This window comes from Copadichromis virginalis, linkage group LG8, assembly GCF_057382275.1.
Source record: "Copadichromis virginalis isolate Kocher_CV1m ecotype Utaka linkage group LG8, C_Virginalis_male_GT1.1, whole genome shotgun sequence".
In the NCBI taxonomy this organism is placed as follows: Eukaryota; Metazoa; Chordata; class Actinopteri; order Cichliformes; family Cichlidae; genus Copadichromis; species Copadichromis virginalis.
Window position 1 is genome coordinate 25,608,737 of NC_140625.1, and position 25,906 is coordinate 25,634,642.

At 40.7% G+C, this 25,906-nt stretch overlaps 4 protein-coding genes across 6 annotated transcripts in view; 2 read left to right on the forward strand and 2 right to left on the reverse strand.

Moving 5' to 3' along the window:
- The first annotated feature begins 95 nt into the window (after positions 1-95).
- Positions 96-4,968, forward strand: LOC146703509 (uncharacterized). Its single transcript, XM_085466774.1, has 9 exons — positions 96-173; positions 1,348-1,409; positions 1,499-1,603; positions 1,705-1,876; positions 2,052-2,898; positions 3,383-3,564; positions 4,030-4,133; positions 4,231-4,335; positions 4,827-4,968. The coding sequence occupies exons 2-9, from the start codon at positions 1,368-1,370 to the stop codon at positions 4,914-4,916; spliced, it is 1,647 nt and encodes a 548-aa protein (XP_085322900.1). The 5' UTR covers positions 96-173; positions 1,348-1,367; the 3' UTR covers positions 4,917-4,968.
- A 65-nt stretch (positions 4,969-5,033) lies between these two features.
- Positions 5,034-12,216, reverse strand: cntd1 (cyclin N-terminal domain containing 1). Of its 2 annotated transcripts, none has more exons than XM_085466776.1 (7): positions 11,782-12,216; positions 7,894-7,969; positions 7,580-7,781; positions 7,356-7,455; positions 7,123-7,267; positions 5,455-5,545; positions 5,034-5,314 (listed from the first exon to the last, which is right to left on the reverse strand). In XM_085466776.1, exons 1-7 carry the CDS (start codon positions 11,954-11,956, stop codon positions 5,198-5,200), a joined length of 906 nt encoding a protein of 301 aa, XP_085322902.1. In that variant the 5' UTR covers positions 11,957-12,216; the 3' UTR covers positions 5,034-5,197. The 2 variants fall into 2 exon arrangements, with proteins under 2 accessions (XP_085322902.1, XP_085322901.1); XM_085466775.1 differs by having other exon boundaries at positions 7,356-7,518; positions 7,610-7,781; positions 11,782-12,212.
- Positions 12,217-12,248: 32 nt separating this feature from the next.
- coa3a (cytochrome C oxidase assembly factor 3a) lies at positions 12,249-14,031 on the forward strand. The gene is made up of 2 exons (XM_085466777.1): positions 12,249-12,523; positions 13,467-14,031. The coding sequence occupies exons 1-2, from the start codon at positions 12,325-12,327 to the stop codon at positions 13,568-13,570; spliced, it is 303 nt and encodes a 100-aa protein (XP_085322903.1). The 5' UTR covers positions 12,249-12,324; the 3' UTR covers positions 13,571-14,031.
- A 71-nt stretch (positions 14,032-14,102) lies between these two features.
- The window catches only part of wnk4a (WNK lysine deficient protein kinase 4a), a 49,864-nt gene continuing 38,060 nt past the window's right edge, over positions 14,103-25,906 (reverse strand). Inside the window, exons 14-21 of one of the 2 annotated variants that reach the window (XM_085466772.1) lie at positions 23,612-23,666; positions 23,235-23,366; positions 21,165-22,012; positions 20,769-20,856; positions 17,687-18,269; positions 17,126-17,331; positions 16,935-17,029; positions 14,103-15,777 (exon numbers count right to left, since the gene is read on the reverse strand). In XM_085466772.1, coding sequence (XP_085322898.1) covers positions 15,775-15,777; positions 16,935-17,029; positions 17,126-17,331; positions 17,687-18,269; positions 20,769-20,856; positions 21,165-22,012; positions 23,235-23,366; positions 23,612-23,666 — 2,010 coding nt within the window. In that variant the 3' untranslated portion in view covers positions 14,103-15,774. The remainder of the gene's footprint in view (positions 15,778-16,934; positions 17,030-17,125; positions 17,332-17,686; positions 18,270-20,768; positions 20,857-21,164; positions 22,013-23,234; positions 23,367-23,611; positions 23,667-25,906) is intronic. The other variant, XM_085466773.1, reaches the window with a different exon arrangement.

Consider the following 25,906-nt stretch of genomic DNA (forward strand, 5'->3'; position numbering starts at 1 on the left):
TAAAATTAAATATTTTCAAACTCCCCGCCCTGTCTAGAAACACGTGGTTAGAACTGGACACCAGCCACCGCGCAGCTGCGGATTCTGGTTTCGATGGAAACGTATCATTTGGAAAAAAAAAAACCGCAGTGGTGGATGTATTGTACACAAAGTGGTCATTATCCGAGTACAAAGTAAGTCAAAAAAAGTGTCATATATGTAATGTTTTATATTACTGTAGTTATATTTAAGTTAAGGGAATGAAAAGTTTGAAATGTACCTTTTGAAAATGTATTTATAAAGTTTTAAAAGGTTCGCATTGCGCTTTGAAACCACGTCTTTTTTCTTTTTTTCTATTTAATTTACCGTCTGTCTTTTGGTGATGGTGATACTTTGTGAATAAGCGCAGGCCTGAGGTAATTATTAACGTATTACTTATTAAATAAAATTATTAAACATCATTTGTAAATCCAAGTTCATTTGTAATGTTAAACTTTAGTGTGATTACAAAACAATGTTGAAAAATAACTTTGGAGTTTTGAAGTGCACACTGAGTGGAAAAATAGTCTCTTAGGGACACTTGTTCACATTTTTGGTTACACAAATGTCTAGTTAGCCAATCACAATCACGAACTGCTGAATTTCAAACTGAGCATCAGAAGGAGGACAGTGTACACAACGTTTGATGGCTTCCTCCAGCAGCACATTGGACCATGTAACAAAGCTTAAATATTTCAAACTGGTTTCTCAAACATGATAATGAGTTCACTGTACTCAGATGACCACCACAGTCGCAATATCTCAATCCAATAGATGATCTTTGGGATATGGTGGAATGGGAGATTGATGTTATGGACGTGTATCTGAAAAACCTGCACTAACTGTAATGCTATCATGCCACTGTGGATCAAAGTCTCTGAGGAAGGTTTCCAGCACCTTGTTGAATCTGTGATGGGAAGAATTAAGCAAATAAGGTGTAACAGATGAAGTGTGTAGCGTAGGTATGTTGCTCTCATAAAATAAACCTGCTTTTGATGTCCAGCTTATTTACTTGCTCTTAAAATCTAAAAATAAAAATGATTTCATTGTATAATTACTATTCAGACTCCTTCCAGACAGGCTATTTATTTACAATAAATAGCAGATAATTTGTGTCAGGTTTAACTTCTGGAAGTTTTGTGTGTAACTAGTTTCTGTAAAATTTTTAAGCAGAGAGAGTGAGTAAGGATTCATGGTATTGAACTGTTATCAGCACAGACATTATGTCATGCTATGGCCTTGTTTTCTATGATAGTAACTGAGACCTGATTGTATCTTTAAATGTTCAGACTGGCTTTTATGCTATTTCTCACTGTCTTTGTGTTGCAGGGGACAACACGTTGTGAGTAATGCTGCCCTCTTGGTGGAAACATTTACAGATTGAGAGCATGGTACAGTTTGATGTACACGACACAAAAACTCATACGGACATGCTGTATATCCTTCCTTCTCATCCACTGTATTGAATCTGTTTTATCAGAATTTTTATCAAAGGTGGAGTCAGGAGACAAAAGCAAATATTTCGGGCGTGCCGAATATTTTCACACAATTGCACTCAGTGTCAGCTGCAAGGGAAGCCCCGAAGGTAAGAACACTTTCAAAACAGGAACATCCGATATCCCTCTTGAGTAGCTCAGCTTTCCAAAAGTCTCACTCTCCAGCAACCTCTCTGTTTGCCACCTGTAGTTGGCCCCCCACAGCTTTGGGAAGTGTGCTTCATCTGAGCCAGAGAACCCTCTGAACAAAGCCTCAGTGTCCCGCTGTCAAGCTTTTTCCAGCGTAACCCAGAGCATGAGTGCAGAGCTGGCAGTGACTTCAAAAATGCCCCACTGTGGAAAGCCCCCACTGCCATCCAGATGTAAGTTTTCTAGAATGCATTTTGTGCTGCAGGTTGTAGCAGGACCTGGACCGGTTTTCTAACTACCCTGTGTTTTATTTATTTATTTTATAATATTAGTTGTTATTTGATATCCAAAATGTTTTCATTCCAAACCAATAAGTTTAATTTCTTTTCCTTTCTCACCATAATATAGCACACAATGTCCCGTATCACATCAAGCACAGGTCTAAGCTTGTGAAAGATGCTGTATTAAATGGATCTACCCACAGGGAAGCGTGTAAACAAATACAAAGCCAAGACATCCTGAAGAGCAGGAACAATGTGAACCACCTTTTCAACAGAACAAGCTACGGGCAAATCGCAGAGTTTGAGCTCCCCTCCAGTGCTGAGACTCTGGACAACTTCCAGGGAGACACCATCGCTGTCCTACATCGCCACATATTGAATGTATTGTCTGGTGAATCTGAGGTGGAGGCAGATGGCGGCTTAACAGACTCCTGGCAGCACACACGTAGAGAGAGTGATTCGATCACCTTTTCGAAAACAGCACGTCAGTCAAGTTCAGTCTCTGCTGGCTGCTCTCACAGCCCGCTTAGACAGCAGTCTTTCAGGTCACAGTTAAGTATGTCAGCAGTCCTGAGTGGAGCTCCTCTCAGCAGTGTCACTCCTGTCCTAAAACAAAGAAGGTCACCTCATGTGATGCCGACACCACCTGGCAAAGTCAACACGGGCTTTTCAGCTTGTACTCAGGGGGCAAAGCAATGTCCTCCCTCCTTACTCAGCTCAGGCCTCTCTCAAAGGCAGACCTGTGTGGGCAACATGGAGGACGGCGCTTTTCAGAATGGAACCAGCAATGCCAACACACTGCGGTCTCGTAATAAAAGAAGAGGTCCATATACCTCTAAAACCTCCATTATGATGACAGCTGGTGAAGGTGAAGCGCTTCCACAGAATCAAGAGTGCCAAGGGGCTGCTGCTGCTGAAGTGCCCCCATCTTCAAAAGACTGCGATGAACAGATGTTATCCAGATTCAAACGGAGGTGAATTACTTTTACAGACACATTAGGTGATCTACAACCAAATTTTAGGTAATCTTGCAGGATGTTTCAATTGTTAATATGTCTGACTTTGGAATACACTGATTAGCCGTGACTTAACTGGAAATTTAGAGAACTTTTTCAGCTTCACCGCTAGAGAAGCTTTTAATGATTCAAAATATTTCTTGAAATCTTATATTGGACCTTGTTGGAGCCCCTTTAGTTCATCCCATGTGTAAAACAGGACATTTTAACCTCTTTGCCCCTGCTTTTGAACAGATTTTTTGGCTGCTGTTTATGGACTCAAGGTTTCAGAGCAGCATTCAGAGCAGTTTAAACTATACTGATTTAAATATTCAAAACGCTGGCCCTTGTTAAAATGCGATTCCACCATATATAACAGTATATGTATGAGAGTATGTGGAGTCAAACATAACAGGTTCCCATTTAGACATATTGTCTAATGTGATATATCATCTACCTGTAGGATGTTAGAGGAGCCATTACAGGACAATGAGGAGGAAAAAGAGAAAGACCGATGCCGGATCTGCTACAGCAGTGACGCGTCACCGAGCAACCCATTGTTGTCACCCTGCCTGTGTTCAGGAAGTCTGCTCTTCATACACTTGGACTGCCTGAAAACATGGCTCAAGGCCAAAATCCACTCAGGTTGGTAGGCAGCTAAAATTGAGAAGCTGAATTTTCTATATGAATGGTGAAATTTGCCATTTCAACATGCTATTTTTTCAGCAAAAAAAGTTCTTCCATATTATCCAATTACCTATAATATTGATTAGAACAAAATTAAATAATGTTCTCTACTGAAAGAGGAATAACAATATCAAAACTGCAGCCCTGGCAAGACCTCCTACACTGGAGCCCATTTATCATCCTACAATGTCTGCTTGTAATGTCTTCAGTGCAATAATCTGATTGATGTTCCTTTTTTTCCCCGCCTGACTGGACCTCTTAATTAATCTTTCTATGGTTCAGACCAGTTTTAACCAGGAAGATAATGTTGCTGTTTCCACTGTGTCTGCTGGTATAGCCCCCAAAAAAGTTGCCTGCAAAAGAAAAAGCTATACGGTAGTATTATGGTCAATATGCTTAGTCACGATGTGTGTGTATTTCCAGGGTTATCTTTCCGTGCTGTCCAAAGATGTGAAATTTGTAAGGGGAGGGTAGTCGTGGACCCAAACGTGTTTGACTTGAAGGACTGTTACATGAGAATTCAACAGGTAAACTGAGAAAAAGAATAAAAAAGAAAAAACAGGCTTTTGAAAAATTAAAACTATAATTACATGACTGCACTTTGTCCTTCCCCATCTGTTTCAGGGTGATGGCATCACTGGGCGCTCTGATGTGTCAGATATAGTGGATATCATGATCATCTCAGGAACTGTACTCTATCTATCCACATTTAACTCCCAGCCGCCCTGGGTAACTATACAATCTTAATATTTTATTTTTCACTTTCTTTAATTATTTATGTTTTTGCATAAAATGGATGTGTCATGGTCCTAATATTGTCTCTGTTTTGCTGTGCCACTTTGTGGTTCTAGCTTTTCCTAATTCCTGGTGCCTTGTCTTGTCCCACTAAGTGTTAGTTTTCACATTTTGGTGCAAGTTATTTCTCTCTGTTATGTCCTGGTTTCCTCTGATGGTTTGTGTTCTTGTGTGTTTTGGGGGGTTGTCTCCACTTGTGACCTTTTGCTACCTGGGTCATGTTTTGTAATTCACCCTTTATTTATATAATCTTCCCATCGTCTTTGGTCCTTTGTTTTCCTTCCTGTTTTTGTTTTTCATCTGCCTTTTTTAAATTTACTACACACAAGAAGATGTCAGTTTCATCCCAAAGCATAAATGTTAACACATTTGAAGATTTTGGGTTCTCTCTACAGCAACTCAGTTTTTTTTATTTCTTTCTGCAGATGCGATTGATGTTCATTCCCTGCATGTTTGCCTGCCTAATGACAAGAAGAAAGATGAGGAGGACCCGTCAAATGTTAATGGGCATTTGATCCCCAGCTCAAATCCACATTTGAGTGTTATAATAAATTGCAGTGCATCAAATTTAAGCGAGTGGATAAGTGTCAGCAGCTATAGTAAGGCTGTAACAGTATTTGAAACTAAATCAATTGTATTTCCACAGCTCTAATCTCTTTTTATTTATTTGGCTTCACAGAATGAACAGTTAACAGTTTTTCTAACACTTTGGCAACATCGCCAATCTTTAGTGATTTTTTTATTTGTTTAGGTGGCATTTTATTGCAGCACACAGATTTTTTTCTTCTCATGCCAGTCATGAGAGTGGAGTGACACTGGAGCTGATGCCAACAATGTGCACCAAAGTCGCGTGAGCAAAATCAGTGATGCTTCTCTTTGAGATTCTTGTGATGTGGCTCAGTTCTCCAACTACCTACAGTTAAACACAGTTCGATTAGATTCAGATTTAATTTAATTGAAATCAAGTAGGTTACTTAAAAAGGTTATCTGAACCTTTACAGTGACAACAATTTCTGTTGCAGGTGTAATATAAAAAAAGAAATTTTACTTTACCTGTTCCCACTTTCTGAGGATGAATGCAGCCACAGCGATGACACCAACACCCAGAAGCATGCAGTCTTCAGTCACTGGTACAAATTGTTCCCTGGTTTTCACAAATGATTGATGACATATTAAATCACACAAAATCAAAAATAGTGGATGGGTAATTTTCTATACTGACATCAGTCTGTTGTGGCATTAAAAGTCTTTCAGCTTTAGTTGATTAATTACAAATATTTTTTTTCACTCCCAGCATTGTTTAAAAAAATAGATTACACAGTTTAGAAAACATAGTCTCAAAATTTCAGGTAAATAACTCAAACTTGAGAGAAAATCACTAAGTTGAACTCAATTGAAATTTTCAGAAAGTAACCTGAGATTTTGAGGTGGATGGCAAAAAATGTTGGGGTTTTGTTTATGTTTTTACTTGCAAGCAAGAGAACAAGAAGGGTTCAGATCCAGCCTGGGGCCTCTGTGTGGAGTCTGCATGTTCTCCCTGTGTCTGTGTGGGTTTTTCCAAGTACTCTGGCTTCCTCCACAGTCCAAACACATACATGGGGTTAGGTTAATGGGTATTTTTAAATTGACTGTAGGTGTGAATGTGAGCGTGATGGTTGGCTGTTTCTCTGCGTTAGCCCTGCAACAGATTGCTGACCTGTCCAGTGTGTACTGTACCGCATCATCCTAAATTATTATGAACACTAGTTGGCCTGACAAGCTGTAGGTTTTTGAATTAAGTGAAGTGACACTGAAGTATCTGTGTGACAACCAAAAAAAGAGCTGGTCGAATTCTCTAAATACTAAAGAATGGCGCTTCAGGGCTTCCTGTATTACCTCCTTCAGCAGAGAATACACCAGACCAAGCTTTATGAAAGGAAAGAAGATAAAGCTGTCCCATAATTCACAGCAATACATCATCAGACCAAAGGATCAATATGAATGATGTAAGTAATGCAGATCATGTAAATGTTGTTTAATTGTACGTTCAACTTTGTGCCATAACCTGCTAAGTTTTGAAGAAGGTTAAAAAAAAAGGAAACAGGTCTTTAAATCAAGATCATGAGCTATTTAAGGTTTATTGTAATTCAGTTTGCTAACTCAGTTATATCCTCAGTTTAATTGCTGCTGTATTGCCAACCTTTATGATTGGGATAAATTTTTTTTAACTTCAGTCAGAGAAAGCCTTAATATAGGCAGGAATTACACTGGATCTGGAAATATGAGCTGATGGGCTGAGAAAGTAATCTCAGGGTAACAAACATTTCATTTCACTTTATAGGCCATTTATTCCTTTTTATTTAAATTTATAACTTCAGTAATGAAGTCATATTTTCACAGTTTCTCTATTATGAGCTGTATAAAACAGTATTATAAGGACAGTGAAAAGGGCAAATTATATAGGATGAATCTTTTGTAGTCAGATTTCAGCACATTGCTGTCTTAACATCAAAAACCACATTATTAAACAGCTAATGCAAGTGCAGTCAGATTCTCTGAGGTTCGTTGTGGTTCTCTTTCCCTGTGTCCTTATGAATTCTTCAGATCTTTAATGGATCTCATGACATTTCCCATCAAGGTCACAGAAAAGTGATTGGACCATCTGACCTTTGAATGTTCTCCAAAGCTGCATGTCCATTCTACCATCTATCAGAAATATTTTCTTAAAGCCAAATCTAATACCTCTGTTCCCTGGATGGGCTGACACGCTCAGTGGTTGTCATTAACAAGGTTTCATAGATGGCAGTCCTCTCCAGGCTGATAAACTGGAGAACATGGTGGCAGTAGTGATAAAGATGCTTCATAGGGACTGATGGCTCATTGTGTCCTACAAGAGTTTATGTAATCATCTCAAAGCACTGACATTAATATTTATAATATGTAATAAACTTTTCTGTGCATACATGGACCCTTACCGAGAACTTCCAGAAGTATTTCCACATAAGTCAGTGGGTTGAGGACATTTAGTCTGAATTTAAGCCCTTTCAAGACCATCAGCTCTGATTCCAGGAGAGCCTGTTTGGATACAGTGCAGTCGACTGAGTGTAGAAAGTGTACAGCAGTATTGTTGTCAATCATCTGCAAAAGGTGTGGAAGAATTATGCAAGATTATTCTATTTGCGATCTCAGGGTAACTGACATAAGTAATCATTGGCAAGGCAGAACTTGCATGACTGTGCAGAGACAGTTTGTTCGCAAGCTGAACACAGGAGAAGATGATCAGCGGGAATTTGTCCTTCAGTTTGTTATAAACAGCATCCTCATAACTTCTCGGACGATTAGAAGTTGCACCTTTAGGTGTGGGTGCGGTTATGAAATCTTCAATGTATTTGACCATGAACCTGGCAAAGATAATGATTATAATTATTATTATAAGTGACAGTATGCTAACTAAAACCAGTAATACACAGGGTGTAACCAACAGGGAAAGTTACATGTGCTGCTCAATCATACCTTTGAAGTAATTCAACAGCGTGGTAACCAACCAGTGGATCCAGTCTCAGTTCTTTAGTTATCAGTAAGATGTACTCTGAGTAACACAGGAGAGGAAGGCACAAGAGCAAAACATAAAACATTCAAAATAATTTAGAAGCAACGTCATGTGTTTATTAAAGGGACACTTAACCCCAAATTCAAATGTACCAATGTTTCCTCTGACCTGTAGTGGTGTTTAGAAATCTATACTAGTTTGATGTGAGTTCACCAGTTTAAGATATCTTAGCTGCAGAGACGTCTACCTAGTGGTTTAGCCCATAAAGTCCTCAGGAAGTTATTTACAGAGATCAGAGCTCTTTCCCCATAAACAACTATAGGACTGAAAGTCTTTTTGGAGCTGGAGAAATTGTTATGGATATTTAAATTTGCAGGTTTAGAGGAATTCTGGGTTGGCCACACTTTTTTTAATCCTACAAAGCTATGTCTATTATTATTTAAAAAAGAAAAAAAAAGAAAAGGAAAAAGGGGCAGGGATAGCTCAGTAGGTAAAGTGGTTGCCCCATGATTGGAAGGTTAGGGGTTTGAATCCACTGAACAGCTACGCTGAGGTACCCCTGAGCAAAGTACTGTCCCTACACACTGCTCCCCGGGCGCTGCACTGGTGGCTGCCCACTGCCTCACTGGGTGAATGGGTTAAATGCAGAGGAGTAATTTCCCTACGGGGACTAACACATTATTATTACTATCCTTTGTATGGTCTGTGGCTGTGTGGAGTTGCATAGAGGAACTATTTTCTTCTCAGATCTAAATCAGACGAGTAAAAGAAGCATCCAGCTGAGGGGGGAAGCATCAATGTTCACATCCTGTCACGCTGGCACCAGCATAAACCTGGCATCATGCACATTTGGGTGCCAGTTTTTGCAGATACAGTTTGAAGATGTGGAAAATAGTTCTAGCTTTAATCCACATTCCAGCCCTTGCATAAGTTCATTAGATCTGGATAGATAACAAAAGAATAAGGTTATGGATAGAAGTGTCCAAAATGAGTTTAGGATGGGTGGGGTCCTTATTCTTAGAAATAGAATAAGAAATAGAATAAGTAAGGGAATAGTTTGAAGGTCATTTTACTTCATAGGCCACATAGAGCCCAATTTGATTTCACGTGGGCTGGACCACTACAAGTTACATAACCCGTGAGATAAATAAACCTTAAAAAAATCTCCAAATGTTTCCATTTCCTTTAGTCTTAAAATTATGGACAGTTCATTCACACAACAAGCTAAGCTTTCTTAAGAAAAAAAAAGTACAATTTCCACATTCATTACATGTACATGTAAAGGTATTTGAGGTATTATGACTCAAACATGACAAGTTTTAGAAATAAACTGTCCATTTTTTGTATCTCTGTTTCAAACCTTGCATTTCATCATTTTAAAAATATAATTTGGAAGTTATTATTAACTTCTCTGCATCCTCTGTGTATTATGTATTTGTGTTTTATGCTATTAAGCCATCCCACCTTCTGTTTTAATTTAACATCCCCTTTTCTTGTACTCTGTGATTTAATTCAGCTGTGTCTTTCTCCCCAGCTGTCTCTACCTTTCCAAATTGCCTGCCTGTGTATATACAGTCAGAGTGTCTGCTCACATTTCTCTACCTGCTTTCCAGCCTTAGTGTGTTTTTAGATTTAAGGTTTTAGCAGGTTAGTTTTCAGTTTTCCTTTTGAACTGCATCTTTTGAATTTAAAGCAACTCAATAAATGGCTTGCTTTAAGTTTCCCTTTGCCTCCTTGAGACTTTACATTTAGGCCCTCATCTCTGCAACATTTGACAATAACAGGTGAAACCAACACTGATAAGCACTCCTCACAAGGCTGTTCCCATAAATCTAGCCATATAAACGGTATTTTAGCTGATTTGTGGGCTACAAGGAAGCATATGGATTCATTAAAAGTTATTATCACTGTTTTCCATTGCTCCTCCTCATCCTCTCTCACAGGATTTGTCTGCGGAGATGCTCCTAGCTGGTAAACTCAGCTGCCTCAAGGAGTTTATATTGTGAATCGACCTCCATAATGACAGGGTTCACAGATCCAGATGTATGAAAGACTTCAGAGTGATTACAGGGTGCAATGAGGCTTAGTGGGCCATTCAGAGGTAGTCCTATACAGCTTAGTCACTACCTGCTGACAAAAGACAGACTTCACCCCAAAGGCTTGAAATACACAAAAGACACTCTGCTGTAAGTCTGGTGTGTACACAGTAGTGGTTTATAGTAGGTTATCTACCATGGATGATATGCTGCAGTTTTACTTTAAGTCTGCATTATTTTCATCTGGACTATTTTTTAACATTATTTTATCTGAACAAGGTCACTACAGTTAAGTAAAACTAAATGAACAGCTATAGGAGTAAAAACATGTTAAAAACCTGATTTAGTTTAATTAATAAATTAATTTATTTTTCATAACCAAAGATGTTTTACTTAGAATACTAAATAAAAGTAATCCAAACATACATAATGATTTTAGTTTAGTTTTTGACAGTTTGGACAAGTTTGTCATTGAAGCCAGCCTCAGTTTGCTTTAGCACTTGTTTATTGGGCATTTACAAGACTATAAAAAGACAGTTGGCCTCACAAAGTGTTGTGTTTGTATTGTGGCTCTTTACAACACATCTGTCTAGCAGAGAGCCAGCTGTTCTCTCTTATGCTAGCAGTATATTTCATGGTATAATACTTCTGCTGTGCCTTTTCTTTTAAATGACTTTAGTAAGCATTTTTTTTCTGTTTTATTTTGCTTCATTGCAGGGGTGTCCAACTCCAGGCCTTATGTGCCGGTGTCTTGGAGGTTTTAGATGTGTCCTTGATCCAACACAGCTGATTTAAACGACTAAATTACCTCCTCAACATGTCTTGAAGTTCTCCAGAGACCTGGTAATGAACTAATCATTTGATTCAGGTGTGTTGACCCAGGGTGAGATCTAAAACCTGCAGCACACTGGCACTTGAGGCCTGGAGTTTGAAACCCCTGCTTTATTGAATTTACTGAACTTTTTTTAAAACTTTTTTTTCCCAGCTTCAAAAATAGCATTTAATTAAAATGTTCTTTCTTGTCACATTATTTCAATGTATTAAGATTTTAACTTAATTTGATTTTTAACATTTGAGTTGTTTGAGTTATTTTCTTTATTTATTATAATTATCATATTTTATTATTTCTTATTGAACTCACTTGTTCTGGCTTATTATGTTTTATTTTGTTATATGATTTCACTTAAGTTATTTTATAGGGTATGTAATGACCTGGTGGTTTTTAATCACTGAAAATTCTCAAATTTGGGATATATGAAGTACATAGCATACTTCATATACCCCAAATTTGTGTACTATATCCTCTCAAAGCAGATCTGATAATGTCAGATTCTGAACTTCCCCCACCATTACAAAACAACAACAACAAGAAAAACGACTTACAAATAAAATAACAAAAACTAAAGTAATGAAAAAGGAAAGGAGAAAACAACATACAAAAAATATAAAAGAACAATATGTGAGGCATGTTAAGAAACAAAACAAACAAATAAAACTCTATAATAGTGAGCATTAAAAAAATCTACAAAAAACGGCAAACACAAAACAACCACATCTAAAAGTAAAAAAATAAAAATAAAATCTCAGACATCTGGAGGAAGGTTTAAAAAATCCAAATAAAAACAAAGAAATACATAATAATAAAACAAGTTCTACTTGGCTCATTGATAAATTTCAGTTAGCAATAACGGAAAGAAAAACGGTTATTCACGTGATTCCAGCTGAAAATCTTGCGATATTTTTTTTAAAATTACCGTTACGAATAAAAGACAAACAAATGTTTTCTACAAAATAATAAAACGGAGCAATACTCACCAATGACTCTCTTATTTTTGAAATTCCCGCAATATTTCGTTGAACTCAGGAGGTTATCTTTGTTTCTTTTGTCCAGATTTACAAGAAAATCAGTCAGTAGGTCAAAAGAGGCCTTCCTGAATTTTACACCTGCTGCGTTACTTTTACTTGGAGAAAAAAATAATCTTTTCGCCATTTTAACTTCAGTAACTTACTCTGAGCACGACAGACAGCTACATTTATGTGACAGACTACTCTTAAGTTTATTTACTTTTTCAAAACTAGACACCCATAAATAAATAACCTGCGTCTTATATTTTCCAAAAGATGGCGCTATTCCCGCATGTTTCCCCCGTAGGACCGTCTTCTAACAGGAACCAAAAACTACCTCTGCGACTCATTTGTAAGTTGCACACGTTGTTTTCTTGGCGGTTCCTCTCAGCGCAGATCTGATAACACCCGGATAGGACACACGCAGCGCGCTTTGACAGAGCAGAGTGTTTAGAACGCAGCGGCGCGTGTAACAATCGTGAAAGCGCCGTGCTAACCTCACGAAGTGCAGATATGGCCGACAAAACGCCGCCTCAGAAAGCCAACGCTCCATACGCAGCCAGGATAGACCCAACCAAAGAGGGTCTTTCTCAAGATCAAATGCATTTTATCAGACAGGTGGAACTGGAACAGTGGAAGAGGAGAACGTCGAAGCTGCGGACACGAAACGTGGTGACGGGACTCGCTATCGGTGCGCTCGTGTTGGGAATTTGTATCCTTGTCAAACGTCAACGCAAGGTGAACTATGTAACGTTAGCGTAGCATGCTAACGTTAAGCTGTGTCCTCTGTTTAGGAGTTAGGTTAAGCTCGTTTACCAAGTATTAAGACAGACGCAAATGTATCGGCTTACTTAAGTTAGAGTAATAGCTGTCAGTTTCATTGAATGCTAACGTGACAGCTAGCTCAGGTAGGTGTAAAACGATTTAAGTGTACTGCCAAAGGTAAACATCAGTGTTGTTGCGTTTAAAAGAGAACTCATTAAGAGTTTCAGGGTTGGTAATTTAACCAACCCTGAAACTGGCAGCGAAAACTGGCCTCCGGAGCACCTCGTTTGAAGGAATTTATTATTCTGTTGATCAATGAAATCCATTAACTGAAAGCAATGATATTTCCTCTTGTGTTTTGGGATAAACGTGTTTCCTGAACGCATCACTGGCATTTTGAATGACAGATGTCGAAATCTGAAAATTTCATCCACTCTTATGGCAGTTAAGCGCGTCAGTAGCAGCCAGGTGCTGCTAATCAAATGCACTTGATAAGTTTGCAAAGTTGCTTCTGAACAAACCATATGACTTCTTGAACAATGTCCCTTGGACAGACGAGACCAACGTGGATTGACCGTAATGCACAGCATATGAGTACAAACACCTTGCTGTCAAGCACAGTGGAGGTGTGATGATTTGGACTTGTTTTGCAACCATAGGATCCGGACACCTTGCAATCATTGAGTTTATCATGAACTCCCCTGTATAAGTATTCTAGTGTCAAATCTGAGGCCATCTGTCCCAACAGGTAATTCTTCTTCAGAATTGGGTCATCCAATAGGACAATGAAGTTATCTTACTTAATCATGGGATGTACTTAGTTTTTTCGGTAAATTTGTTTTGTTTTCATGCTTTCAAATATTTCTCTTAACCACTTGCTTCCAAATTAGACGGCTACACATTTTACTCAGTCTCCCAGGAGCGGATCATGGATGAGATCGATGAGGAGGCCAAGCATGTGAGAATGCAGGGACCAAAAACCGGTGCCAACTGAGATTTAAGCGTCATCTGCTTGTTGTTGGACTTTGTTTCTGTCCTGCACTTAACGAGGAGGAGGACTCATGATGCCACTGATCATATTCCATGGCTGCTGTGTTCTTTTTTGTAATGTTGAGACAGCTGGACTTGGTCTTGATTTGAAGGCAATTGTATGGCTGACTTAACTAAGTGTGGTGTAGTTTTGAAGAAGTTACCTGTCAGTGGTAAGGACCAATCTGCTGACTTGATCATGACCTTAGAAGCTACACTGTAGCACAATCGGCACCCTTTACCTGATGTTTCCAGCAATGATTAAAATAAAGGGAATATGAAAAAATATCAGTCAGCTAATGACTTAAAAATCTACAGTGGCCTTCAACAATAGAGAATGCCAGTGACACTGCAAAAATAACATTATTTATGCTAATAAAGTTTTGATTTATGAAATAAAAGCCTCATGTATTAGATTGCTTAACAGCTATGTCTCTGTATTACCATTTATTTAAGAACGAGACAGAAAGCAGTAAACATGACACAAGACACCGTAATACTTAGGATCGCATTTATTTTCATCAAAATTTAATATATGGAATTGGATCTAGCCACCAAATCTCAAGAGCAAATAAGACATTGTTAGGGAAAGGCACAGATTCAGCATGGCAGGACAGCAGCTTCAGGAAGCAATACAATTATATATTTACATTCAAATAAATCTGAACTAGAAACTTTATTTCCTTGAATATATTAAGGTTTGGGAGTTTAGGTGCCAAGAAATTCAGTGTGTGATGGGAATATTTTAAGGCAACAGCTACAGATTCACAGCTTTGACTGATTCCTCTACACCCCACAAAAATAGACATTGTTTAAAACCATGGGTGGGTAGATCATCACGTCTGTGATCAAACATGAAACGGGAGATTATCATCTATGGGGGGAAAAATGACAGGAAAACTCGTTAGCTCTCGCTTGAGTGAATAGTTTTACACACAACTGTGTTAAATGACTGAGAACTACAAGTGGACTTAAAGTGCACAATGTGCTTGATCTCTGGAATAAGCAACAATCAGACTTTTGTTTGAGAAAGGATTAAGATAGATGAAGTATTTAATTTGCTCCTAAATTGTAAACATGATCTATAAATGAATTCCGTTATATACACATGTACAGTTAACAGGAATTCAGTAGTATAAAGTCTAGGTGGATTTTCTCACCATCCTTTCCCCCCTTTTTTAAAACCAGCTACCAGATTTTGAAAGTGATGCGTAACATTTTTACACTTGTGCACCATTTAACTGAACTTCTGCCCATGTGTTTAAAACTAAATTTGCCTTTTGCTGAAGAATCGTACAACATTTCTCACCTGTTGGGACACGATATCTTACTACACAGCTGTCCAATGGAGAAAAAAAAAATCACCTTCACTACATCTGAAAATTGCGGTCAAACGTCTTCAAGCTGAGTCTAGAGAAAACATAGGTGTCCAAATCACTAAAGGAAGCCAGATAAAGACTACAACAAATAACTGAATGAAGCCCCTGGAAGGCATTGATCACAGTTCTAGCAAAAAAAAAAAAAGTATGTTCACTGTGCAGCTGCTGAGACATCTTTACCAAACTACAGCGAGTGAGGTGTGTAATAGCTGTCAGTGTGTGTGTGTGTGTGTCAGTCTCACTGTTCACATTTCTGTGCTCCAGACTAGGTTAACAGCAGCGAGTCAGACAAGCAGGAAAACAGCAACTGTTGTCGTTCTGCGTCAAAATCGTGGTAAAGTGCTGCAACTCGGCAGCTGCGGCACGGCATACCGCCGCTTGACTGCGTTCAGGCAAAAAGATAAAAATAATGTCGTGATGTGACACTGTGCAGAGCACTGCGGCAGCCTGGAATGAAGGTGGTTACGTCCGAACCGTTGGGATCTGACAGTTTATTTACAAAGAGCAGACACGAACGTGTCACTTGGCTGCTATTCTGTGCTTCAGCTGCAACAAGTTCACCAGGTCGAGATAATGGGCTGAAATCTGGAGGTTACACTTCCTGTGTAAATCCAGCTCCACTGGTGATGAGTTTCTATACATTTGAGGTAAGTGGCCATGGGCGGACAGGGAGCAGTTTGCAGATAGGTGTGCCAGGGTTAAAGCGATCCTCCTACAGGACAGGTTTGACCACTGCAGTCACACTTCAGATGAGGTAGTCCAGATAACGGCGTGCTTGGCTTGGAGTTTGTTACTAGAAAAGTGAAATATAAGAATACGATTTAGAACAATGCTTTTTTTGTTGTGTATGGAGGACAATGGTTAAAGGGTGTCTACAGAGTATAAACCTCTCCTGACATTTTGGCCTCCTCTACACATTCAGGTCAGAAAATGTAACTCAATCTGTTGGACCAAGTCTTTGAGTCTGTTTTTATAGGCGTTGAAACAGTTAGCAGTAACAGTTGGATGATAAAACACATTAGCTGACTTAATGGATGTAACAGTTTAAGCTAAACACTGCATATAAAAGATGCATGTGGCAATTGTGACATCACCCATTAGTAATTGAAGTCTCAAGCTAAGTGTTTTTGCAGTCATGACCTATTAGCAAGTGAAGGCTCCGTTTGGAAGCTGGCTTTCAAAACCATCTGAGAAACCGATGGACGCTGCACACTGGTAGGCTAACGACTAATGGATGCAACTCAGGTTTATCCTCTATTCTGACTCTGGGTGGTATTATAATTTACAAAATGAACATCATATTGTACTGAATAAGACACAAAACTTGTAATTGAGTGTTTCATGATGTCAGACATCAAGGGAAGGCAACTGGAGGAGTTGCCCCCTGCTGGCCATTAAAAATAATGCAAGTTTAAGGCTCTTCAGTATTGGCCTTACTTTCCAGACCCAGAAGCTTTGGCCATCTTTTGCATACAGACTATATTTTAGATCCAGGGATTTAATGGAAAGATGCTTTTTTAAGTTTAGTGACAAATATGAGGCCAATGAGTCAAGACAACGAGAATAACGATTACTCTTGGTGGTTCAGGCTTTATTGGTTTAGACTTGGGACAATCTAAATTGGATCAACAATAATATTTTTGCTGTCTTGTTTTCACATTAACAAACAACTGGAGGACCATGTTTACATTTCAGCTCACTCTCATGTTGAGGAGACATCAGAGGAAAAACATTTTTTATGTGAATCTCAATTGGAAGTTTTTCCTTAATTTGAATTTAATGGCGTTTTAAAAACGGCATTAAAATAAAGGCATGAATTCGTTTTTATGGCTACACCTGTGTGTTTATGTTAATTAATGTGCAAACAATCGCTAAATTTAACTTGTTTATACCTGCACCTTGTTTCATTTGTCATATAATCAAAAGCTTGTTAAGGAAGTGCTGACTCACCATTCTACTTAGGTCTGTGGCAAAAGTGACGCCTTTAAAAGGTTTGTCCTGCGAGCCACTGCTGCTGCCTCCAAGAGAGTTTCTCCTAATGATACCTTGGAAAGCAGTACATGACTTATAAAACTCATTCAGACTCGAAGCTGTTGCATATTTACATGATAATAAATAAAGAAGGGAATATTCTTTGTTACCTTGAAGCGGTAACATCTCCAGTCGCTGAAGGCTGTTCCTGCGAGACGAAGGAAAACCGTTTCCTTTGGAGAGGCGGCGCTGTCGGCTGGACAACATAGCAGCAGGAGAGACGATGCCCGGAGGGGGGACCTTTCCCATCTTCTTATATAGTTCTTCAATTTCTCTTTTCTGGGCAGCCTGCAGGGCCAGAACTTCTGCCAGATGTCTGATAAAGGACAAAAAGAAGCACATTTAAAGACTCACTCAATCAGAGTTTTAATTTAGGTCTTTGATTAAGTTATGTACTGAATTTGAACATGACTTTGGGAGAGTGGGGGGTTTATCTAAACACAATCTGTTTACAGTAAAGACAATAAGTCTGTTCTCTTGTCTGGCAAATCTCGACATTTCCTCGTTATTCTTTATATCAAAACGGATGCAATTTTTTTTTCAGTGCTCTCAAACGAATGCCAGATATGAACGCTCATAATGTAGCTCGTCTAAGCAAACAGTTTAAAATGTTCCTGAAAAAGCTTTTTTTGTTATACGTTACTTTAACTATCTTAAGTGGTGTCACTTACTTCTCTCTGAGCTCCTGAAGCTCTTCCAGCATGTCCTCATCTTCACTGTCTGAGTCATCACTGCTTAGGTAGGGAGCACTGCGGTTATAAGTCATCATCCATAAATTGTGAAGGGCATTGGTGTACTGTGGACTGTCCGCTGCTCCGTCCCACAGCCTCCCCTCTGTATCAGCAGCCGTCACAGAGAGCCCGCTGTCTGCAGACGTTCCCAACAGGCTCAGGCTGTATGCCCTTCGACGGCTTCTCCTCCTCCCCCTTGGCTGTTCCCCGATAACCTCTTCCTCATCTTCATCTTCCTCTTCCTGCTGCTGCTGCTCCTGGCTCACTGCCCATCCAGCCTGCCCGTCAGCCTCCTGTTGGACTCCCGAAGAACCTTTGCGGGGTTGTGGGTGAGGAGGGGTCATTGTGAAGGAGGTGGCCAGGCTCGCCTCAGACTCACCCTGCTCCTCTGTGCTGCTCTCCGACTGGCTGCTGCCGTTCTCTGCGGGCTTGGGGGCTGCAGGTGCAGGCGCATCAGGCAAAGGGATGTCCATGCTGGGCGTCACCTGGAATCGTCCAACAGTCACTGATGCAGACTGAACTTCTGCAGTGTAGAGGAAGAAAATGCGTACATGTAAAGGCTGTCAATCACAGCTAATCATAGACTAAACAGCAGCAACTGTTCTGTAATCATTCCTAATCACATGGGTTTGATTAAAAGCTTGTCACATATTTCTTGAGACAATAACAGGTCTAAAGGTGTATTAGGCTTTTTCAGCATGCGTTATTTCTAAGCATTAAAGTGAATTCCCTCTAAAGAGTCTGAAATTATAGCAGTGACAGCTGATATGATGATATATAGCTATGATGGATAGTCACAATCAAACACAACCCAGGACTCATTTAAAAGTCAGCTAATTTGTTTACCCGGCATTTCCCAAACATGTTTTATGACAGATAAGCTTTTTTACACTGTACAGTTTAACACTTTACATTTTTGTACTGCTCATGCCACTTGTTTTAATGTGTTTAACTTTAAGGAAAAGGGTCATTTTTGCATTGTTCTACTAAATTTATATTCCTTTATTTCCCATCCTCTTTTATTCTCTTTTTTTAATGTTTGTAATTTGTTAGAGTGTGTTCTCCAGTGTGCTTTGTGACTCCTGAATGCTAACAGCACTGTTTAAACCAGCATTGTTTGCTTACATGGTCTCCTTACACACTTTTACTCTGCTTGCATGTTTGAATAGAGGCCTCGCCACATTAAGGGATGTTTAAAACCAGCTAGCTTTAAATGTAGGCTCTCCAACATGGAAGTCTGCGCCAGTGGAGCATGAGGTAGAGTTGTGTATTAATCGGAAGGTCGGTAGATCGGTTCCCGGCTACTACCGGGATATAAGGAGAAAATGCTACACACTTAAAGATATCAGTTTGAGTGTGATTGTTTCATTTTATACATGCTTTTGGAAAGGTAAAAATTATTTTAAAGGGTAATAAAAAACAAAAAACAAGAGAAAAAAAAGAATGAACCGAACAGATTCGTAAAAACTCATGGACGTTATCTTAGCACATCCATCTGGCAGTGGGATAAATCACTGCAGATGCTAACTGGAAGTTCCCGTTTCTGTCAGAGAGAGGCAAGCTTGCTATTCTACTTCTACCCGACTACTTAATTAAGAGACCCTTCAACAACCACAAGTGACTCCGCAGGGATTTACAATCGTCACGGATTGGTGGGTGTAGAGGACGAGATGGAATGTAGCCCAAGTGTGACTGCATGTGCTCACATCTGGAGGCAATTTAGGGTTTTAAAAGGCCTGCAGTGCTTCGATTTGCCCACTGAGTGTCCTCCTTACAGTAAATGCAGAACGAGTCTGGGTCTGTGCCCACTAAAACAGAGGGACTCTGTTGAATATGGGCTTCTGAGGAGGGTATAAATACTGTCAGGTGTGGACATGGGAGGAGAGCCTTTAATGGGCACAGCTGCTCGCTGATTGGCCTTTGTCAGTGGGCCGGGCCGCAATAACACCTACGTTTGTGTTCATATTGAATGGAACATTAAATCCAGACTTGCGCTTACGCAATAGCTCTGAGGCACCAGTAATAAGTGATAATGTCAGCAGAGACAGAAGGAACTAGGATTGCAGAAGGAAAAAACTCAAAAAGCAAATGGTCCATCACGTATTTTGAGCCATTACAACAAAATGGATGGCTAAAGGTGCATGTGCGTGTTTGGGACGCACACATAAATATCATACAATAGGCTATTTTCTAGCACTCTGAGCCTCTGGCTAGTAACATTCATCATGTTAGAGCAGTGCCTGCTTGGGGAGTTTTGCTGCAATTCACACATGTACAATAAACATGTCACAAGCAGGAAATCATAAAGTCAGTGTTTGAAAAGAAGAAAAATTCCAAGGATACACTCTCTGGATAAGTGCTTATCTAAGCATAGCTCTGCAGAAAAAGCAGACTTTGTATTGCAGTTTTCTCCAAAACTGCTCATCCATAAATGTGAGTGATTAAACACTCAAACACTCAAAGACAAAAAATATAAAAATATTAATAAAAGCATGTTGAGATTTAGAGTACTACTTAGAGTATTAGAGTAGTACTTAGGAAATCTTGTGAGAACTTTCTGATAGGAAAGGTAGGAGTTGGTTTTATGGTTAAAGTTTATGTTACAGTTAGCATGAGGGTTTGCGATGTAGGACTATAACTGGTAACAGAGAGCAACTTCTAGCCAGAATATGAGAACCGCTTTTCAAAACCACTTCAAACCCAGAATCACACTTACTTTAGTCTTTTGTAATACTTCTAAATCAATCATGGGATAACAGCTTGCTATCTTCCCGTTCAATAAATAAAACTATGTACCCCGGAGAAGAACTCTTTAGTAGTTAACCAGTGCAACTATGACACAAAACTGCATCTGTTATATGAGGTTGGTGTCTATGCTTGTGCAGTTGCTAATCACATTATTGTTTGTTTATGAAGTACTTAATGATCTCCAGTTATTTCAAAGCTGAACATCACTGCTATGGCCTTTTAGTGATGCAGAGACCTGCTTGAAAAACATGAGAACACGCAAATAATTTCTTACCAGATTTGGGGGAAGAAGCTTTTGGTTTGGGGGTACTTGTATTCTTCGCTGGCACAGCAGGGTGCAACCGGCTGTTGAAAGATGATAACTAAACAGAGGGAACAAATATTATTAGCACAAGTGCTACAGCAGACCAGACACGACTGATACTCATTAAATGCCATTTTAAAATTCAACCAATAAATCAGGGCAGTGTGATGGAAGTCCCCGTCTACATGCTAATTTACATTCAATTATTCTAATTAGCTCCATGCAGTGAGGAAGAAATTGCAGTCATATAAAGTGTTCAGAACTATAATATAAAAATGACTAATGAGAATTATTGATAAAGATTAATGAGCTAATCACTCCTATATTAAAAATTGCTTTAGAAGAATCAGAACTAAAATAACTCACAGTGTTTTCTGGGCTCTCTGGGGGTGATGGTGAAAGATCTGATGAGCTTGAACTTGAATTCGAACTGGAGACCTCTGGTCTGGGTTTAGCTGGAGCTGGAGCTTGGGCTGAGGTTGGGGGCATGTGACTCCTTTCCTGGGTCCGGCTGGGGGAACCGGTGAGTCCAACCTGCTGTGCAGGAGGAGGTGGAGGAGGAGTGGAAGCCATGGATGGTGGGGGGGCAGGATGGGGCCACTGTGGAGGATTGCTGTGAGTTAAATTAGCTCCATCCATTTGAGGCATATGCTCGGGGCTGTAGTAGACATTGTTCTGCACTGGGATCCCCCCTGCAGGGTAAGAGGCCTCTACTGGTGAAGTCTGGTAAGGTTGAGGGTAGACAGAGGGGTAACCTGGCTGTGGAGCCATATGACTGTGTAGGTGGGGGAGAAAGCTTGGATATGAGGGCAGCCCTTGGGTGGGAAGGCCTGCAGGAGGGATAAAAGACTGAGCCATGCTCATTGCCATGGAAATTACATTGGCTAAGGAAAAAAGGGGCTGCGAGTGGGGGGGCCACATGGTGGGAGTTTGAAGGGCAGGAGGGGATATGTTAACAAATTCCGTGTTGACAGGACTTGGGGTCTCACTCACAGGACTCGGCGAGTTTGGGGTTGGGGAGGGAACAGAGGGGAAGGTGGGGTTACTGGCTACACGTGTGAGGGGAGGATGGATCCCGGCTGGCTTGGGTGAACCAGGAGACCCTGGATATGGGAATGGAAAGTGGGTGTGGTTCATAAAGGGCAAGTGGTATTGCTGGTGATTAGGCAGGAGAGATGTAGGGCGGTGATGGTGCTGATTATGAAGAGGAGAACCTAGAACACAAAGAGACAAGCGGAGCTTAATTCAACATATAAAGTAAATGACCTTAGACTAGATTAGAAAACCTTTTCTGTTGTTGTACCATGTAAAATATATTAAAATTAGGGGCATTGATCTTGTTTGTGCTCAACCCAGTGAGTTAGGTTCGATCATATCGTTTCTTTCCTCTCCTCGTTTTGTCAGTCTGAATCTTCCCTCTCCCCGCCTGCCAATATAATCACCATGAGGAGCATAGAGTAAATGTTTCCCGTCCTTTTAAATAATGAGCTTCCATGGTGAACAAAGATGTTTTGTTTAAAGCAGCATCGGACCATAATTGCATCTGATCGCTGGAGCAGTTGCACACCAGGCTTACATGGCCCTGAGGGATTTAGCGTCAATGGAGCAAGTGAGGCTTTCATGTCAACATTTTAGAGGAGTTTAAATGGGATGCACGTGTGTGTATGTATACAAGACTGTGGGTCTAATTGTCAGATTAAAGAAGTCAAGATTGTTACATCACTCCTTGGGGAATAGCTTAGGACGCCAATACCCAGCCCCATCCATTGATTGGCCATCTACCTCAACAATGGCTCCACAGTTATAAACCACAGCTCCAGTTGCTGATGATGCAAACCAGCCTGTACTTTTTCCAAGCTGACGGAAACAGGTTAGGCAACACTCTGTAATGTGGCCAAGAAGCATTACAAAAGCAACCATGCACCAGACGTCAAGCAGAGAAGGAACACGGGAGAAGAGGGAATGAGGATGTACAGATGGCAATGCGGTTGCACGTGAAGGATGTGCGCACTTTAAATGGCTCTCCTTTCGAGAGAGAGTCTCTGACAGGGAAATTCAGCAGGAGTTTGTTCTGGCAAGCAGATGTTGCTGACTATCACAGGAGTGGAGAACACTCATGCTTTACAGTGACAGCATTCACAGCTCCCTAAAAGCTAGAAAGCGCCCTTCAGGTGAGGTAATTACCCAGGAGGCCTTGCTGCAAAGCAGAGACAGACGAAGGCTTTGAGGTGTAGTGATGGCGGATGGCGCCATGCGAATGTCTGAACAATACCAAGAACAGGCCCTGAGGAGGGGAGGAGGTTTACGAGGTAGCCGAGCTTTGCTTTGACTTATTCTATGCCAAAGGACTGTAACAATTTTTCAGTGTGCTGAAACAGTAAACAATGCTCGGCCTCTTCGCTCAGGGACCAGAGGGAGGGGCGGAGAGCCATTTACCTGGGGCGTTGTGGAAAGACTGTGAGCGTATTAGAGGTCGCACAGGTGAAGTAATGTCTGCACTGGAGACGTCTCCATTGGGACATGGGGGCAAGCCACGTACCCCTACACTCGGTTTAGTCACACTGCAGTCTAAGACGAGACACAAACATGCATGAGTCGATGCTCTTTCACAAATGATCATGCACAGGCAAAAAAAAATGCAAGTTAGTCTCACATGCATCTCAGACACACACACACACTCGATGGTACTTTTAGAATTAGAGGCTGATTCACTTTCAGATTCCTACCATTTTTTTCTTCTTAAAGAGCATCAAATCATCCAGTTTGCCATTTAATGGATGAATTCAGTTAATCAGAAAACATGTGAAACTCACCAGGCAGAGAAGAGGACGAGTGTGTTCGAGGCAGGGCGTGATTGTGCAGATTAGGCTGTAAAAGAGCACATTTGATAAATTCAGTCTCTCCTTCCAAAAATACTGAAACACTCTGTCCTGTATTGGATATTAAGGCCTGCTTTCTCACTTCAAAGCCCCTTCACAAGTTTGATGATTAGCTCTAATAGCTGGTTAGAGGCATGATTGGAGAACTGCTGCTAGTTTGAGGTCTACATTTATCATGGTGCCTAAGAGAACACCTTAATTTACTGCTTTTAAGATGGTGGACTTATAGGGAAAACATCAAGTCATCAAATCTGAGTGTCAGGCCACACAAACACTAGACCTTGGCCCTCCTCGTTTGATTATTTCAAAGTCTCATTTAGTAATTTTGGATTTCTGTTATAAATGTTTTCAAGCTCAAGCTATTTTTTGTTAGACGTCCTCATAAGATATCAGATCCAGGCAATGACACTTTTCTGTAGACTCTAACACAGAGGTGGGCAATTCCAGGCCTCGAGGGCCGGTGTCCTGTAGGTTTTACACTCAACAAAAATATAAACGCAACACCTTTGTTACTGCTCCCATTCCCCATGGGATGGACGTAGAGACCTAAAATTCATTCCAGATACACAATATAACCATCCCTCCCAAACAGTGGTCACAAATCAGTCCAAATGTGTGGTAGTGGGCACATCTGCTATATTGAGATAATCCATCCCACCTCACAGGTGTGCCACATCAGGATGCTGATCTGACATCATGAGTAGTGCACAGGTGTACCTCAGACTGCCCACAACAAAAGGCCACCCTGGAATGTGCAGTTTTGTCTCACAGCAAAATGCCACAGATGCCACAAGCAATGAGGGAGCGTGCAATTGGCATGCTGACAGCAGGAATGTCAACCAGATCTGTCGCCCGTGCATTGAATGTTCATTTCTCAACCATAAGCCGTCTCCACAGGCGTTTCAGAGAATATGGCAGCACATCCAACCGGCCTCACAACCGCAGACCTCGTGTAACCACACCAGCCCAGGACCTCCACATCCAGCAGGTTCACCTCCAAGATCGTCTGAGACCAGCCACCCAGACAGCTGCTGGAACAATTGGTTCGCACAACCAAACAATTTCTGCACAAACTGTCAGAAACCGTCTCAGGGACGCTCAACTGCATGCCCGTCGTCCTCATCGGGGTCTTGACCTGACTCCAGCTCGTCGCCGTAACAGACTTGTGTGGGAAAATGCTCACATTCGATGGCGTCTGGCACGTTGGAGAGGTGTGCGCTTCACGGATGAATCATGGTTCACATTGTTCAGGGCAGATGGCAGCTGAGAATGTCCCACTTCTTGCATGGCCAGCATACTCACCGGACATGTCACCCATTGAGCATGTTCGGGATGTGCTTGACCGGCGTATACGACAGCGTGTACCAGTTCCCACGAATATCCAACAACCTCGCACAGCCATTGAAGTGGAGTGGACCAACATTCCACAGGCCACAATTGACAATCTGATAGACTCCATGCGACGATGTGTTGCACTGCATGAGGCAAATGGTGGTCACACCAGATACTGACCGGTTCTGGGTCCCCAGACCCCCAATAGCGCAAAAAACTGCACATTCCAGGGTGGCCTTTTGTTGTGGGCAGTCTGAGGTACACCTGTGCACTACTTATGATGTCAGATCAGCATCCTGATGTGGCACACCTGTGAGGTGGGATGGATTATCTCAATATAGCAGATGTGCCCACTACCACACATTTGGACTGATTTGTGACCACTGTTTGGGAGGGATGGTTATATTGTGTATCTGGAATGAATTTTAGGTCTCTACGTCCATCCCATGGGGAATGGGAGCAGTAACAAAGGTGTTGCGTTTATATTTTTGTTGAGTGTAGATATCACCCTGGGTCAACACACCTGAATCACTTGATGAGTTCATTACCAAGCCTCTGGAGAACTTCAAGACATGTTGAGGACGTAATTTAACCATTTAAATCAGCTGCGTTGGATTAAGGACACATCTAAAACCTGCAGGACACCGGCCCTCAAGGCCTGGAGTTGCCCACCCCTGCTCTAACAAGTCAACTAAAAACATGTGTGTCTTTGAGTACCTTCTTTCTATTTCCTTTTGATTTTGTATCACTTTACATTGTAAAACTGCAGTTACTTTGTGAATTTTGACTGTTAAAAGCACACAAGCAAACATCAGTTGCTTTCCTTAAAGTTTTGTAATCCCCTCACATTTGTTTTAGAGCAGGGCTGTAAAACATAAGTCCCATTAGCCAAAATCA